General features: G+C 35.8%; 1 protein-coding gene across 3 annotated transcripts in view; it reads left to right on the forward strand.

The window, feature by feature from the left end:
* MIB1 (MIB E3 ubiquitin protein ligase 1) overlaps positions 1-16,304 on the forward strand; it is a gene marked incomplete at its 5' end in the record, with an annotated part of 76,873 nt that overhangs the window by 20,344 nt on the left and 40,225 nt on the right. For all 3 annotated transcript variants that reach the window (XM_083871855.1, XM_083871856.1, XM_083871857.1), the window contains 8 exons: positions 200-266; positions 1,030-1,234; positions 2,639-2,822; positions 3,121-3,265; positions 4,410-4,543; positions 5,551-5,658; positions 9,562-9,759; positions 12,181-12,332. In XM_083871855.1, the coding sequence (XP_083727981.1) occupies positions 200-266; positions 1,030-1,234; positions 2,639-2,822; positions 3,121-3,265; positions 4,410-4,543; positions 5,551-5,658; positions 9,562-9,759; positions 12,181-12,332 (1,193 nt within the window). The remainder of the gene's footprint in view (positions 1-199; positions 267-1,029; positions 1,235-2,638; positions 2,823-3,120; positions 3,266-4,409; positions 4,544-5,550; positions 5,659-9,561; positions 9,760-12,180; positions 12,333-16,304) is intronic.

A 16,304-nucleotide genomic window follows, 5' to 3' on the forward strand; every position in this document is an offset into this window, starting at 1 on the left:
CTGATATTTGTAAAGGTTATTAAAGTCTTGAGAATGTCAAGGTTGTTAGATTGGAAAGTATTTGAGATTTGTGTATCATGGGACATGACTTTTGTATACATAATTTTCAGCCTTTCTTAATTAAATATTTCAGTTCTAGTTTCACTGACCTGGAGACTCGGTCACTGAGGACTAAAGTTGTCTCAATCTCTCTCCGTAGTCTGACCTGAAATGTGTTCAAGATGCAAAAGGAGGCTCTTTCTACAGAGACCATTGTCCTGTGTTAGGTAAGTTGAGGGTGAAGTAAATGCATGTTGGTTTGTATTAATTATACTCACTCTGGCTTTCCCTTTCCTTTTTAAATGTCATCCAAAAGGACTGTCCTTACTAGTGAAATGTAAATAGTAACATTTCTATGCACTAATGATAAATTGTCATGCTTTTCTAAATTGTATTTGGTATCAGTGTGCCAAGGGGATGGCAAGGGAGCTTTTAAGTGTTCATTAAGTTATAAATTATGTTGTGTGTCCTGTGCAGTGTATTTCTAAAAAGCCAAACATAGCTGTTCATTCTTACAGAACTAGCTTAAATATTAAGAGATCTAATAAATCTAATTCCTTGCGCAAAAGCACTGTTTTATTGACACCAGAGCTTTTATGTGTTCAGATATCTTAACACCATATGATAGCTTTTAAGATCCCAGTTAGAGCCCATAGTGGCACTTGTCACAAGTATTTAGCATTTGCAGTGTCGCTGCTGTTTGCCTTGAAAACTCAACAAGAAACACACAATTCTGTTGCCAGAGGTTCCAAAGTTTTTTTATGGTTGCAGAGACATTGGTGTGGAGTCACCATTGCTGGAAGTGTTGAAAATATGTAGACAGGGACTTGGAATAGGGTTAAATGGTGAACATGGTGGTTGGAATTGAAAAATCTCAAAGGTCTTTTCCAACTTTAACAATTCTGTGAGTCTGAGAAATTAACTTCTGTTCTTTAAATTGCTTGGAAAATTAGTATGGTGATGTAAACTTTTTTTCTTACTCTCTTTCAGGTGAGCAGAATGGTAACAGAAACCCTGGTGGGCTGCAAATAGGTGACCTCGTAAACATTGACCTGGACTTGGAAATTGTGCAGTCTTTGCAGCATGGTCACGGAGGATGGACTGATGGCATGTTTGAAACTTTAACAACAACTGGAACAGTTTGTGGCATCGATGAGGACCATGACATTGTGGTACAATATCCAAGTGGCAACAGGTTTGTTCTATAGCCTTCATCATTGCTTCTCACAAACTTCCTTTGCCTTCAGTGCTTGTGGTTACTTGGTGCCAGAAGCTTTCTCTTCTCCTTTTGTGTCTGTTAAGATTTCCTTCTAGATGTCCTCATCTTTGAGGATGCTTTAGTGGGAAAGGGAATTTTGCTGCCTCTCTCACTTGGTGAAAATTTGAGTCCAAAATAACAAATTATGTTCTAGACTATCTCATTTGCAAAATGTAGTGTTTTAAGCAGGAACTTAATTTTTAATTAAAAACTATCTATCCCATGATTTCAAGGTAATAGCATTTCATTGTGGGTTTTCAGGATAATAGTTTAGGAGGACAGGTGACAAACTTTGGAGGGTTCTTGTCTAAACTAGAGTCAACTTGGCATGATTCATATCTAGCCTTTTATTATTCAAAGGAATGTTAGTTTATGTAAATACAGACCAAGAATAGGAGATATTGGGGAAGCCAAAACCACTCCCTGCAGGCAGTTTAGGTTTGAATTTTGCTTAGCTGCATCCACGCTAACAAGACTCAAACCCAGCAGGGTTTGAATCTGATATGGCCATGTGGTTTTCTGTTCTATTACTCTCAAGTATTGGGCTTATCTTTAAAAAGTAGCTGGTGAATGGAATATCATTTCAGTTGTATATGGAGTATAACCTGTTCAGCTTGTCCAGAAAGAATTAACAGTATATTGTTCATTCAGGATTTTCTTCAAGATATTGTTTATTAATATTGCAAAGTAATGCAGAACAAAACTGTTTTCCCAGATAAAGGGATGCAAGTGGCTTTTCTTCTGGCAGTAATGTCAGCAGAATCAGTGACAGGAGCTGCTCTGTCTTGTGGTCTCCTCCCTAAACAGCTAAATGCCTCTAAATCAGTAAAATTTATACTACAAATAGGATAGTTTGATTGATAATTGAGGCATGTCTGGGACATCCATTTAATTGAAGAGTATTGTTATAATTTAATGTTGCATCTTTTGACCTGGGGGGAGGGACCAAAATTCTGGATTCTTCCCATGTAGTTTCGTGACAGTTCAATCCTTGTGAGATGGCTTGGATCTGCGGCTTTTCAACCAGTTATTTTTTATCCCGTGGAAAAATAAGGCAACTGTATTGCTCCTTTCAGGACTTTTATATTGCTGTCAGCTTGCTTCCCCTTAGGCAGGATATTTCTTAATTGCCTTTACAAATGTATATCTCTGAAGATTATCCTTGAAATTAATTTATGAGCCACAGGCAAGTTTATGGACAAAAAATGGATAACAGCAAATATAGTATCCACTCACAGAATGTTTGTAGGCATACAAGCAGAAACTTACCCAACAGATAATTTTTAAACATATATTTTGCTTTGTGTGTTTAATATGTACTTTAAATGCTTCCTTGTTTAGGTGGACATTTAATCCAGCTGTTCTCACCAAGGCCAATGTTGTCCGAAGTGGAGATGCTGCTCAAGGTGCAGAAGGAGGCACCTCTCAATTCCAAGTGGGTGACCTTGTTCAAGTGTGTTACGACCTGGAGAGAATCAAGCTTCTCCAGAGAGGTCACGGAGAGTGGGCTGAGGCAATGCTCCCGGTGAGTAGCTGTGTGTTTGCATTCATAGAATGGTAAAGCTTGTGCAGTATTTCTAGTTATTAGTGGTAATGTACCTGGAGGCTGCAGGAGTCCGAAAGGGATTTTCCTCTAAGTTTTTGTCAAACGCAGTGTAATACTTGCTCCGGTGTAGCAATGTGCTTAGTCTAATGAAACCTATCTAAAGGTGGTAGTGATTGTACTGTTAAACAATCGACTTAATCAAATTTATGTAATATTAAAAATAAAATATTTAGAAATCTGGATGTTTAATTCGCATTTGATGTTTTCTTTAATTCAGACTTTAGGTAAAGTCGGTCGGGTTCAGCAGATCTATTCAGACAGTGACTTGAAGGTAGAGGTTTGTGGGACATCTTGGACCTATAATCCAGCAGCTGTCTCGAAGGTGGCATCAGCAGGATCTGCTATAAGTAATGCCTCTGGTGGTAAGTTTGAAGAATAACCAGTAATATGTGTACAGCAAGTAATTGTGTTGATTAAAAAATTGTTATTAGGTACTTACTTTTTGTATGCAAGGTTAATAATTGACTTGGAGTTTGGGTAATTGAAGTTTTACTTGAGAAAGATAGGAAAAAAAGCTTGCAGTCAATATGAAGATGTTGTTATATTGATCAGATGCTTCTGTTCGGTCACAGTGCAGGTGTGTCTTTGGAGGTCCACTCTTAAGGACTTCAAAAATGGTTGGAAGGGACATCAGATTGAAACAGGGACTAAGGCATGGAGAGATTATCACTGGCAGTAACAAGTAGCCTCCTTGTTTAATAGGGAGTTTAAGATAGCAGGCACAGGTGAGAGATCTGTTGCAGGTGGCTTTTTATTATAACTGAGGACATTTATTTCTTTAAAATTTCCATCTTAAAATTTAGTCAGACATCCTGTGACTAATTACAGTAGGATTTTTGGTGTCTCTGTAATCGCACTTCAGTGTTGTTGAACATGCTGTCATTCATATAATAACAAGGCAGAAAGACTGTCCAGCATGTTTTATGTTCTGTTGGCAGTTTCAGGGATCAATTGAAACTAGAATTTTTCCTTTTTTTAGTCATAGCTAAATAGCTATGTGTTCTTTCCTCTTCACATATTTGCTTCAATGCCAAGAAAATTTTCTACATTGTTTTCTAGATTTTATCCTAAGGAGGCATAGATGCAGTGAGTTTTCTCAATAAAGAACTGAGTACAATGACCACAAGACTATCTAGAAAAGTAATGCAACTTAGTGTTTCAAATCACTGAAGACAAGCTATACCTGATGTTAGTGTGTCTGTTACAGCAATACATAAGTTCATGTTTTTACCTTGTCCCACCCTTTTGTATTTTGTGGAAGAAAAGCTATTTGTGGTTCAACCCTGTTTGTTCTGAAGTGTCTAATGTGGCAGTCTCCCCTGTCTAAAGGGTACTAGGGTACATCACTTATTTCAAACTCAGTAATTTTACTGCTGCTGTTTTATGGTAGTTTGTGTATTACTATGAACGTGGCCTTAGAAACACAACAAATGCAGCTGGACTTTTTTTTCTGTTATTGTGTAATTGGAATTGTAATCTTAGTTGTTCTTTGGTTAACAATTGCAGAGAGATTGTCCCAGCTGTTGAAAAAATTATTTGAAACCCAAGAATCTGGAGATCTCAATGAAGAATTGGTTAAAGCTGCTGCCAATGGAGACGTTGCTAAAGTGGAAGACTTGCTAAAGAGGCCAGACGTAGATGTGAGTGTTCTGTTTTGAGAGTATCTCTTTTGGGGGCCTCTGGTACTAAAGGAAGTGCAGCTGTTCTGAATACTCCTTGCCAGTTGGTAGTGTGTCTTCTTAGAAGTAGTACAGCTAGTTCCAGTGTCTCTTGTCTAGTTTGTTGTCCTATGAAATGTGGATGGGCTGTGTGAACACAGAGTTGTATGTACTTTCTTGCTGGACAGATTTTGTATTCTTTGCCATATGAATTAAGATACTTTTCAACCTCTGGCTGCCAGAGTTGGTGGAGAGAACCAAACGTTCATCATTACTGAAGGGTATTCAAATTCTTCTTTTTTCAAGGGGAATAGAAGGAGGAGGGTAGATTTTTCAGGGTGTTTTTGCTGTTGTTATGAGTTTGTTTTGTTTTATTAACTCACGAGGTAGATCTAATCTGTTCTCTGTCAAATTCCTTTTACCAACTTGTCTAATACTGAAAAGTCTAAAAGAAAATGCTTAGTAATTGTAGGAGTTTGTTTAGGGAACATGTTTTAAAGTTAGTCTTTCTCAGTACAGCAGTAATGTTCACAGTTAAGAGTTTGAAATTCTTGGATTCTGAGCACTGATTTTTAGCTTAAGATTTTACAAAACATGGGTTTCTGTTCAGACTCTCCTGTTGTTGCCATAAATTTGGCAAGGAAGTTACATGTACCATAGAGCAGAGGACAGATATAAATCTGAGACTTGTTCTCAAAAATCTTGCCTTTATAGGAGTCACCCATAGATTAATGTTTTTAACCCAAATATTATTAATGTCTTAATGTTTGTTATAAATCCATTTCTTCCTCTTTCCTTCAGTCTAGCTAATATAGAAATAAAATAGAGAAGGCCTAGGAGATCCGTATATGCTAAGAAGGCATCTTAAAATTGTTAATTTGATTGTATGTTAATGTGTGCTGTTGCTTTAAGTTTTCTGCTGCTAAACAGCCTCAGAGGTGTGTGTGTGTCTGTGTCTTGAAACTCACCTGCAAATGTTGGCATTCCAGGTGAACGGGCAATGTGCTGGACACACAGCTATGCAAGCTGCAAGCCAGAATGGCCACGTCGACATTTTGAAGTTGCTTCTGAAACAGAACGTGGATGTAGAGGCAGAGGTAACCTAAACTTTTCAAAACAGGCTTTGTGTGTCCTTAAACTTTGCTATATGCATGATAATTCTACTTGACTTGTCTTCTTTTTCAATGTCAGAGAGTGAAAAGCTGCTTTTATTACCGTGATTGTGTACCCAAATTAGACTCCTACTGATGCCTTAAGTGACCCAGTGTCCATCTTGGGTGGAGCCATGGCTGGGCTCTTGTACTGCCCAAGGTGTATCCTTTGAAGGCCTTTTAAAAAGTACCTACTTTATTCCTTTAACACTGTCTAGCCTCTGTTCCAGGTAGCCTCTCTAGGCATCACTACTAACAGAATTATAAAGGGTCAATATCTAATTCTTTAACATTTCTTAATAAATGAAATATAACAACTAACGTAATAGAGCTATGTAAGCCAGTATGTTATGAAGCCCCTTCTTTCTTTCCTTGGTTTAATTTTAACAGTAGAATGCAATGGGAACTCTGCCTGTGGCATTGAGGGAAAAAGATGTCAGATGCTGAATCTCCAACTTCAGATGCTTGCCGTGCTTCTTATATATACAATGTTCAGTTAGGAGAAATCTTCCGATTCTTAACTAAAACAGTTTAAGCAGAAAGTAATAGCAGTATCTTTGGGTAGAAACTGCCAGCTCTGCATCCAGTTTTTCGGTGCCTTTTCTAAACTTCAGTGAAAATGGAAGAGTGTCTCTTGTTTAGGTTTTTTAGAATAATTATTCCTGAGAATTATCTATCAACATACTGTGATATTCACATTTTAAATTGATTTTTACTTAATTATTTACACAGAAGGCCCATACTGAACGATTTCTCATTTTGTGAGGCACAAGAAGGATCTGTTACATTTGATTTATTAAGAATAAAAACTGAAGCCTAGTGGGATGCTGAGAAATTAATTGTGCACCCAGATGTTTACATAACAGAAAAATAACTGCAAATGCTTTGGGCACCTAGCATTATATTGTATTTGATATACAGAAGTTATAGAATGTTAAAGCATTAATGGGACAGTGTAATTCTTACTGTAATTAAAATTATTTTGTATTTACAGATACACTATTAATTTACAGAGGTTTCGTGCTAATTCTAAAGATGGCTTAGATTGATGCAATCCATACTTGCTGTGGTTTGATTTCTGTGAAGTAACTCCATGTTAGAAGTGGTGCTTTCACTGCAGTACAAAGTAAATACTGTTAAAATTAGTCTAAACTGCCTCTCGTCTGTACTGTGATGTTCAGAGCTGCCATGTTAATCAAGTGGTGGACCAAAGGGTGGGTTAGAAGCATTAAAGAGGTAGGTAGAAGTACTACTTAAACTGTTTGAAAACAATACACCTGGTAATCTGCTAGCCCTAGAATTGTGCAGAGTTTCATGTTTGCACAGGCTTCAGAAACACCATCACACTAGTATAAAAAATTGTCAGGGATTTTACTTGACTTTTAGAGCAGTCTTCATATAACTGTGTTGCTTAAGTGAAGATGGTATTCCCACTTGATTATATAATTGCCTTGGTTATTATAATATTAATAATTTTCATAATATTAGATTTGTAGTTATATTTTTCAGGCTTTAAAAATGTAAGCTGTTTATCAATATTTATATATCTATATAGTGCTCAGAAACTAATTGCTTATAAAATGCAAAGATTCAGCAGAGCCATCCCATTAAGCAGAGCAAAAATGTAGCCCATTTACTTCACTGTTGTGGTCTGAGGCATGGAAGCAGTGAATAAAAATCCTTACTTCCCTTGCTTTATAGCTGAGTGGGATATTTTTACACTTACAGTCATTACTGCAGAATATATACGTTCATGATGACATTTTCTGGGAATATCCTCATTGTTGTCGCCTGTGTTTTTCCATGATGTCTTAATGTAGACTACAAGTGGCCTCTGGTTAGTCAGAGAACAGTTGATTAATGACATAGTTCAAAAACCTGATGTAGATAATGCAGAGTAAAAATATGTAACCTTCTAGGCCGCAGACATTAATGGTTGTCAGTTCTTATATTAACAGCACTGACAATATTAGACTGTTGGAATGTATGGAGATGTAGTGCTTTTAATGTTTAGATTTATATCTAAATGTAAGTCTTAAGGACAGATGATTTACTAGTTGCTAGCTTTTTCTAGATGGTTTATTGCTGTTGGGTAGGATTTAGTTCTTGAGATGATTTGTTTTGATGCTGAGCTAAAAAAAGGCCTGCATCATCTTGGACCTACTCATTAAAGTAGGAATTCTATACATTAAGACTTCATAAAGTCAGGCAGTTGTGTCTCAAAATTGAAATATGGTAAAACTAAAACATAAAATAATTATATGAGGTTTTATCCATAATTATCTCGGTGTACTTTTCAGATTGCAAATATGAAAAGACAAATTACCATGCCTCTGTGAAAGTACTCTGTGAATACAAGGCTTTTGGCAGTTTAGGACTACTGGCACACTCTAGATAAGGTTTGCCTTGTAATGATCCTTATAACTGGATAAAAAATATAGAGAAGGTCCCCTTTCTGATCTTTTGCCCTTCCAAATGGGCAAGCTTTGGCTTCTTTTGACTGTTCATTCATGTTAGATGAGCCTGAGAAGGAATCCTTGGATCTGAGAAGGCATCTTGGTAGCATGAGTTGATTTGGAAGGAATAAAAGCATCTTTTCAAAAGCTGTTGAAACTGCTATTTAGTACCCTGACCCTATCTTGAAAACCATATCGATATTTTCAAAAAAGGTATGTTTGATAATTAGGGGATAAGTCTTCTTCCACCATTTAAAATGCTGTAACTAGTCTCATTGTGCAAATACAGTTTATGCTGAGAGCTATTAATTTTTGCATTGGTTTAAAACATATTAGAAATGTGGTATACATAATGAAAATACTTTTGAAAGATGTTGCTGAAGAAGCAAATTGATGAGAAACTTAAGCTTACTCAGGAGAGGCAGTGAGCCCTTGATCAGTCATGATTTTATTTTACAATTTTCAGTATTTCTGTTTTCAAAATTGAATCCTACAAATGCGTGTTTATATTAAACTATGCACAAATACTTAGTTAGAAACTAGCTTATGGAAGTTATTTCATCATGTATGACTTCCATTTTACTTCTGTCTTCTGTATACTGTCATTAATGCTGAAATATCACTTGATTGATATTTTAAAATGTTTCATGTTGTACAGTGAACTTCTATGAATGCTAAAATAGCCTAAACTGACAAATTTGACTTTCACATTTTAATTCTCAGTTTGAGTGAAACTGAAACAAACTGAATCAGAGTTTTAACACTGTGAATCATCAACACAGAATCAGAACTTCTAGTTAATGTCAGCATCAGTCACAGATTTCCTTTGGAAAAGGTTTATTAAGTGAAAACCAAGACATATAGTAAATCCTAATAAATATTAACCTAATTATATGAGCAAGGAAATACTCATGTCTTGCACTATGGTTTGCAATCTGTAACACTTCCCAGGCTACAGGAAGAACCTGCCTTAGGATATTAAATGTAATACTGTTTGGGCATTGGATTTTGTTTGTGGGTCTTTTGGTTCTTTTGGTTTGGGTTTTTTCTTTACAGTGGTTGCTTTGTAGTAGAAACCCAGATGAAGCCTTTTGAGTTTGATGAACAAATCACACAAAGATTCAGGACAATAGTTGACAATAGTTGTATATGCTGTAGAGTATCATATATTGTAGAACATATGTGTTTATATGTGAACTGATTCTTCATTCTCTATTGCTGCAGTTTGAGCAATTATTTAATTAGGTATTTTAATGGTGTAGTCTCATTTTTCATAGTAGTCTATTTTTTCTTATTACATCAAATATAGACAGTTGTTAGTTGAAATAATCTTCTTGTTTAAATGCAAAGGTTATGTGAAATATAGCAGGTTAAATGAGCATTTCCACTTTAGGACAAGGATGGAGACCGGGCTGTCCATCACGCAGCCTTTGGTGACGAGGGCGCTGTGATTGAGGTTTTGCACCGAGGCAGCGCAGATCTGAACGCTCGCAACAAGCGCAGGCAGACTCCACTCCATATTGCTGTCAACAAAGGTCATCTGCAAGTTGTCAAGACTTTACTGGACTTTGGCTGCCACCCCAGTCTCCAGGTAAAGTAAATTTTAATGTAGGGTCACTTTTCAGCTACTGAATTGTATGATTTGCTGCATGTAAGTGACAGAAAAAATACGAAAAATGGGATTGAAAGGAACAGACATTGTAAATTGTCTATCTCAACCTTTACTCCGCCATGTGATCAACTGTAAGAAAAATGCTATTAAGTCTGTTTATTTTCTTGACAGCTAGATTGACATCTGATTTATTCTGGACATTTGATACTAACTGTCATTTTCACAGTCTGTAGTTATTTCTAATTGTTAGCTTTCCTGCCGATTAATTATTCCTATATCGAACCCACAACTCTGTGCTTTTCTGTAAGATACAGCTTAGCAGGCTGACAATACTCTGGAATATTTTGTTAAAAGAAACCTTTTATTTTTTTCCCCAAATAGATCTATCATTGATAGAACTATTTAGTCAGATTCACTTTCAAATATTCAGCTTTTTGTCTAAAAAGCCCTCATGTATGGGATCTCGAGTACCATAATTTCACATGGAATTTCATCTGTAATGAAGGTGATGGAAGCAGTAGCATAAGTGCAATGTCTTGTTTAGAAGGTAGCATGGAAATGTGCTGTCAGATAAGCAGGTATCCACACTGCTGAATGCAGCTACATGAGCTGCATTAGTAAAACAAATGAGAATGGGTAAGTTTGAAGACATTTACATCAGAAAAAGCTGTAGTGGCCTGGGCAAATCAAGATATGCTGTAATAAGACATTGCCTCCTTGTTTTGCCAGGTCAATAATCAGGTTTTGTTGGAGCTGTATATCCACATAAAAGAAGATGAGCAAAAACTTCTTTGAAATTAATGAGCGTAATGATTGTTTATTTATCTCCTTCTACCTGACTCTTAAGGTATTGTCTTGATCTTGCTGAGGTTGAGCTGTTATGGTCATCCAGATCCTCTTTAGTATTTGTTGGAATCTGATGTGCTGAGACCATTAAAGGGTGACTGTAAGCCACATAGGAACATATAGGTAGCCAAAGTGGATTTGCCTGAGTTTAAATGACAGAATTTTGTTTCAGTTGAAAAAGTCAGTAGAATGGTGCAAGGATGTTCCATCTGGAAAATACAATTGCCATTGAAAAAATGGACTTTCAAATTCAGCGTGTGTGCTGAGGAACTGCAATGTGCAAATGTGAGTAGGTGATTGATTTTGTCAATGAGAGCACAGGAGAGTAAGACTGAGGCACGACTGGAATTTAATTGGCCAGCACTCTACTACTGTGGCCTCTTTACTGTACAAACAGAAATATATATTAGTTTGTAAACAGGAAATCCAGGAAATATCAATTAAACCAAATAAAAGATACATCATTTAGTTCTGGCAAATTGGTTCACACTGGTTTAAGTGTTTCCATATTCTGGCACTTTTTGTTTGACAGTTTTTGATTCTCACTGTAGAGATCTGTTTTTGTACTAATGTATTGCTAAAATGTTCAGTTTCTGTGTTAGTCAGCTTGCAGTTGAGTCAGTGTTGGTGACAAAAGACTTCCTGACTTATATGGTGCAAGAATTTTACTGGAAGCATAAATCTGGAGATTTTGCCTATGTAGCTGCAAATAATCTTAAATGGATGCGTTTTCTTGCTGTTAGTTTAGGTCATTTCTCTTCAGTCCAGCCATTTGAGTCCTTGAATAAGTAATGTACAAAATGCTTCTAGGAATAAAAAGTATTTTTTCCTTATTTGGGATATTTGAAAAATAAAACAACAAGCTAAAAGTATAAATTCTTTGCCTGTTCAGTTGTGTAGTCAAGTATTACCATGTACCTTGTGTAATATAATCTTGTATTAGCTGTAACAAGCTAAAAGCTTAATGTTGCTTTATGGCGTTGGCTTTTGCTTCGCGGAAAATGATATGCTTCAGTTAAAAGAACAGATATGCCTACTTTTAGTACCTGGAATGCTTTTTATTTTGATTTGCCGATGTTTTAATTTCACACTGTCGTTTTGGTATTGTCTTCTACATGGTTAATTGCTGGCTAAACTTAGCATTTATTACTCAAAATTCCATTCCTCCTTCTGCCTGACTAGTCTTCCCTCTGTCACATTAGTTTGTTGCTGTCCTGTTACTCATAAATTGTAATTTGGGCATCAACTCCGCCTGTATAAGAAGCATAGAGAAGTCATTATCTACCCCAGTGTCTTCAGTACTTTGGGATGCAAAGCATAGTTCTGGCAGCAGTGTGACTGTACAATGGTGGAGCTCAGGGTGGGGTTTCCCACTGAAGCATTTGCAAAACTGGAGCAAGAGGAGAAGCAGCTTGCTCTGAACTCTGCAGTATAACAATACTTAGGTCTGGAAGAGCTGTTTTGTGTTTGTGTCGTCAGTTTTCCTAGAGATATTTTAGGATCTTTTTAATGTGATTGCATGCAAAAATCGACATAAACTGTTTCTGGTTTTAGGATTCTGAAGGAGACACTCCACTTCACGATGCAATAAGTAAAAAGCGTGACGATATCCTTGCTGTACTATTAGAAGCTGGAGCAGATGTTACTATCACCAACAACAATGGGTTTAATGCTCTTCACCATGCTGCACTAAGAGGAAACCCTAGGTACAGATTTTTTTTTGAAAGATATTTTTTATCATATGTAAAAGGAAAACAAGTGCATGTAAGGGTAGAACTATGGTATTCTTTCAGAAGATCCTTAAATCTGCATGTAGTTGTATTTTTTAAATGCTGATGTTGCTTAGCCATACATCTTTCTAATACGTGGAAGCCCTTGCTAGAATGAAGCTAAGAGCCTACTCAGTTTAATGCTATATTCAGATAACTCCAAATTCCTGAGAAATTTCCTGTCATGGTTGTAAAACTTTGCCAGTAAAAGTTTGATAAATAAGTTAGTAAGATCTTGAAGATGGAATCTTGACATGGGATAAAAATCATAAATACTTCTATGTTTACCTTCTTGACTATTAGATTTGATAAAGGGATTTGAGTTTTTTAGATATACTTGTTTGTGGATAATTACAGTTCCAAACCATACAGTTCTAAAGCACCCTTAGGATTGTTGCGTTAGATTATATTTGTCAGTGTATGAAACAGTTATTTATATTTTCATAGAAGTGTATCTAGAAGGAATTTTGTATTTCAGCTTTTATATAGCAACTCAACTGAAAAAAATCATTTAAAGGCATAGTTTGCTTTATACTAGCTGCATTCTATATGTCTACATTCAATTTTCAGTTAAGATAGCTTTTGAAAACTACTCCATAGATAGAACCTTAAAGAAAAGTTGTGTTGCTGACTCCTTATTACATTGTGGATAAATGGTATTTTTCAAAGCTGTCATGCTAATAAGACTTGAATAATACTTTATCCTGGAATGGAATATTCAGTATAGTTTACACAAAAGAAGAAATGTATGTGTTTGCCTGTTTACTACTAAATTTGGCTTTTCAGCTGAGAGAAGTTAGAGAAATAAGGCTGTAAATTTGTATAATTTCCCCCCATTATTAATATATGGGATTAAAATTTAGGTTAGTCTCTTAGAACATAGCTGTCAAGACTGATAATTAAAAAGTAGAGATAATTATCTATGTTAGTGGAATGGAATAATTAAACAAGGTAAAAGTAGTGGTTGGAAGTGTTGATAGGATGAGTAAATGTTCAACATATTCTACAGTAGTCATAAAAGGTCTTTAAGAGAGTGTGTCAAGGACCAAGTGAAGGGAGATTATTTTTGGCATTCAGAAGACAATTCTTTCAAATCTGACTTGGTACCTTCTTTCTTTAAAGTGAATTCTTCCTTACTTTTATAACAGCATTAGCCAGGAGCACTGTTTCCTGTCTCACTTACCTAGGTAGGGTATTTTTTGTTAGTTATTTTCCTGCAGTGGTTTTCTCAGCTCTTGTGGTAGTTGGTTTGTGTGACCATAATCTCATGATGAGATGCAAGGAAAGTGTGTGGAGAAAAAAATGTTTTTCATAGGCATGTGCTGGAGATTTTTCTGTGGGTCAATGTTTTAGGAGTGACAGACCATTCCTTTGATGGGGGGATCCAAGTTGTAGCTCAGACTGGGTCAGTTTGATGGTTGGTAGAATGTGTGCAGAGTGCAGTTTTAACCAGAATCCTCCCTCCTTTACGGAAGTTTTTTATTGGAAGTATTGGAAAATGTTTCCAGTATTCGTGGTTTGAATGCTGTGTGGGTTCCATCCATACATGGGGTTTCACTTGAATCTAAAACAGATATTTAATATTCTTTTTGGGTTGCATTTCCATCTGAGCACTGCTCAAGTATGCAGAAAAGGAATTTTTTTTCTCCCATCACAGAAGGAGTAGTTTTATCTAAAATATCTAATGCTCACAGCATTAGATATTTTACCCATCAGCCTGGGAAGAAATGATTGAAAATGAAACCAAAATAAGTCTATTTTGATTTCTCCTCCCTGGCCAAAAATTGTTGTAATAGTTTCATTCATCTAGAAGTTGAGTTTTATATTTCTCAAGACTTCAGTGATACTTGTTTGTTTCATTGCTGATTTTATAGTTCTGCCACTTGCCTGTTTCTGAATGAAACCAAAGTATTTGTATTTGCCACTTTGGTTTTTAATCTGATATAGAGCAATGGCTATTACTGATCTGTTAAATGTACTAAGCACAAGCTATTTAAAACACTGTTAAAAATAACCCCCTCATCTTTAGCTTGTTGCTGCTCTGGGTCACAAACAGTACGTAATAGGTTCTGCTTTAAACCTTACTTAAAGACCTATCTTACCTCATCTGAGCTTCTCTGCTCCACCTAAAGATTTGTTGCTTCAGGATGTGGTGCCTTATATTAATACAGTGCAATAAATTCCCCTTGTATTTAAACATATAGCTCTATTATGTAATTTCTATATTATTTTATAATAGTTGAACACGTATTCGTATGTGTATATAAATGTGTATGCATTTGTGTGCATTGCCATAATTCTAAAAATTAAAAATGTGCTATGTATGCAAGAATTAAGTTCATCTTCCTTGTTGAGGAAAATAAAACAAATGCATGTATTAAGTGCATGGGCAACACAATAAATGGAAGTGGATTTCAATAGTATTTTTCTCTAGTTGATTTGAAATAGGTATTTGCAACCAATTTCATATTGAGAGCAAAACCTCTTGTTTCTTGAGTTCTGATCTTTATAAATAATAGATAAATGTCCCAAGAAAAAAGCTACAAATTGTACTGAGAATAACATTCCAAAGTTTTTAATTTTTCATATGAAAACAAATCCATTCCATATTAAATGTTTGAATATTGGATAAATATTATAAGAAAGATAGCGATTTATGTCAAATAGCTTATATTTTCTCGGCACTTTATCTTCCGTAGCAGTTTGGCTGTGTTTTCCACAAGTCAAGGTACAGTGTGTTTCAGACAGCATCCTATTCTTAGTAGAGTATTTCTTCTTTTCATGTTTTGCTTCTCTTTGTACCTTGTGAATTGGTACAGAAAGAGAACTTCTGGTTTTTGTGCTGATGTATAGTGTTGAAATGTAGAATGGATATTATTTTATGCTGTAGGTAGCTTTAAACTTGTGCATGGGAAAGCTAAAAAGAAATTTTAAATTAGGTGTGGGGAAGTTAAACTTTTATTTAATACATGGTTTCTTATTTGCGATTTTTAACTGAGTCAGTCATATTAAAAGTGCATTTATTTTGGACTTTTTTCAAAGCACTGTGAGCCTCAAAGCTTGGCAGACTTTGCCTCTTCAGTGTTAATGAGATTTTTTTCAGACAGAAAAAAGGAGAGTAAAATTTGAAAATACTGTACAGATTGGTTATTTTTGCCATGTTATCATCTCTTGCTTATGTTTGATCTATTCGCATACCTGTGACTTCAGATTTTTGAGCTGAAGACATGACTGTGAAGTGTAGGCGTATTTTATATCCGTTGCCCCAGTTAGTTTTAGATTTGCATTGTATCTTGTGAAGAGAGCTTTATTCACTCTGCAGCTAGCATCTTAAATAGAGGCTGCTCTTGAAGCTGACCTGACTTCACATGTGTATGATTAGTTCTTCAGAGCAATACATTTTGCTGGACTTTAAAATAAAAAAATTAAGGGCCTGGAGTAAGGTACTGATTTCATGTATCTTACTCCCGGAGAAAGAAGTATGTCATCTTTATGTTCATAAACTGGCAAACAGAAGATAGTGGTTTAAAATAGGCATAATTTTTTCCCATGGTTTTCTTATTATTTAGGAGATCTCCATTTGGTTTTAGATTTGCAGATGGTTTGAACAGGTTGGCATTGAAATTTCTAACTCTAGCAATTTAATTGAGAGGTGGAGTTTCTCACTTCTACATAGTGTTAATGAGTGTCTTCAGGAAGTGTCTGCAGGACTCATGGGCTGTGATGTCATGGAAGTCCTCAGAGAGACAAGTTCTGAGGAAAGGAGAGTGGTACAATTATTTTCTAAACCAGTCAAAGTAGTTTTTTGCTTTTGCATTTGCAGTTCTGACAGTAAGTGTAGGTTAAGCTTAGTTGAAGCTGAGTGCAAAGAGAGCCTGTTTTTAAAACCTCTTATTAAAGTATTATGTC

This window comes from Zosterops lateralis (assembly GCF_965231275.1).
Source record: "Zosterops lateralis genome assembly, chromosome: 1".
NCBI classification, from domain to species: Eukaryota; Metazoa; Chordata; class Aves; order Passeriformes; family Zosteropidae; genus Zosterops; species Zosterops lateralis.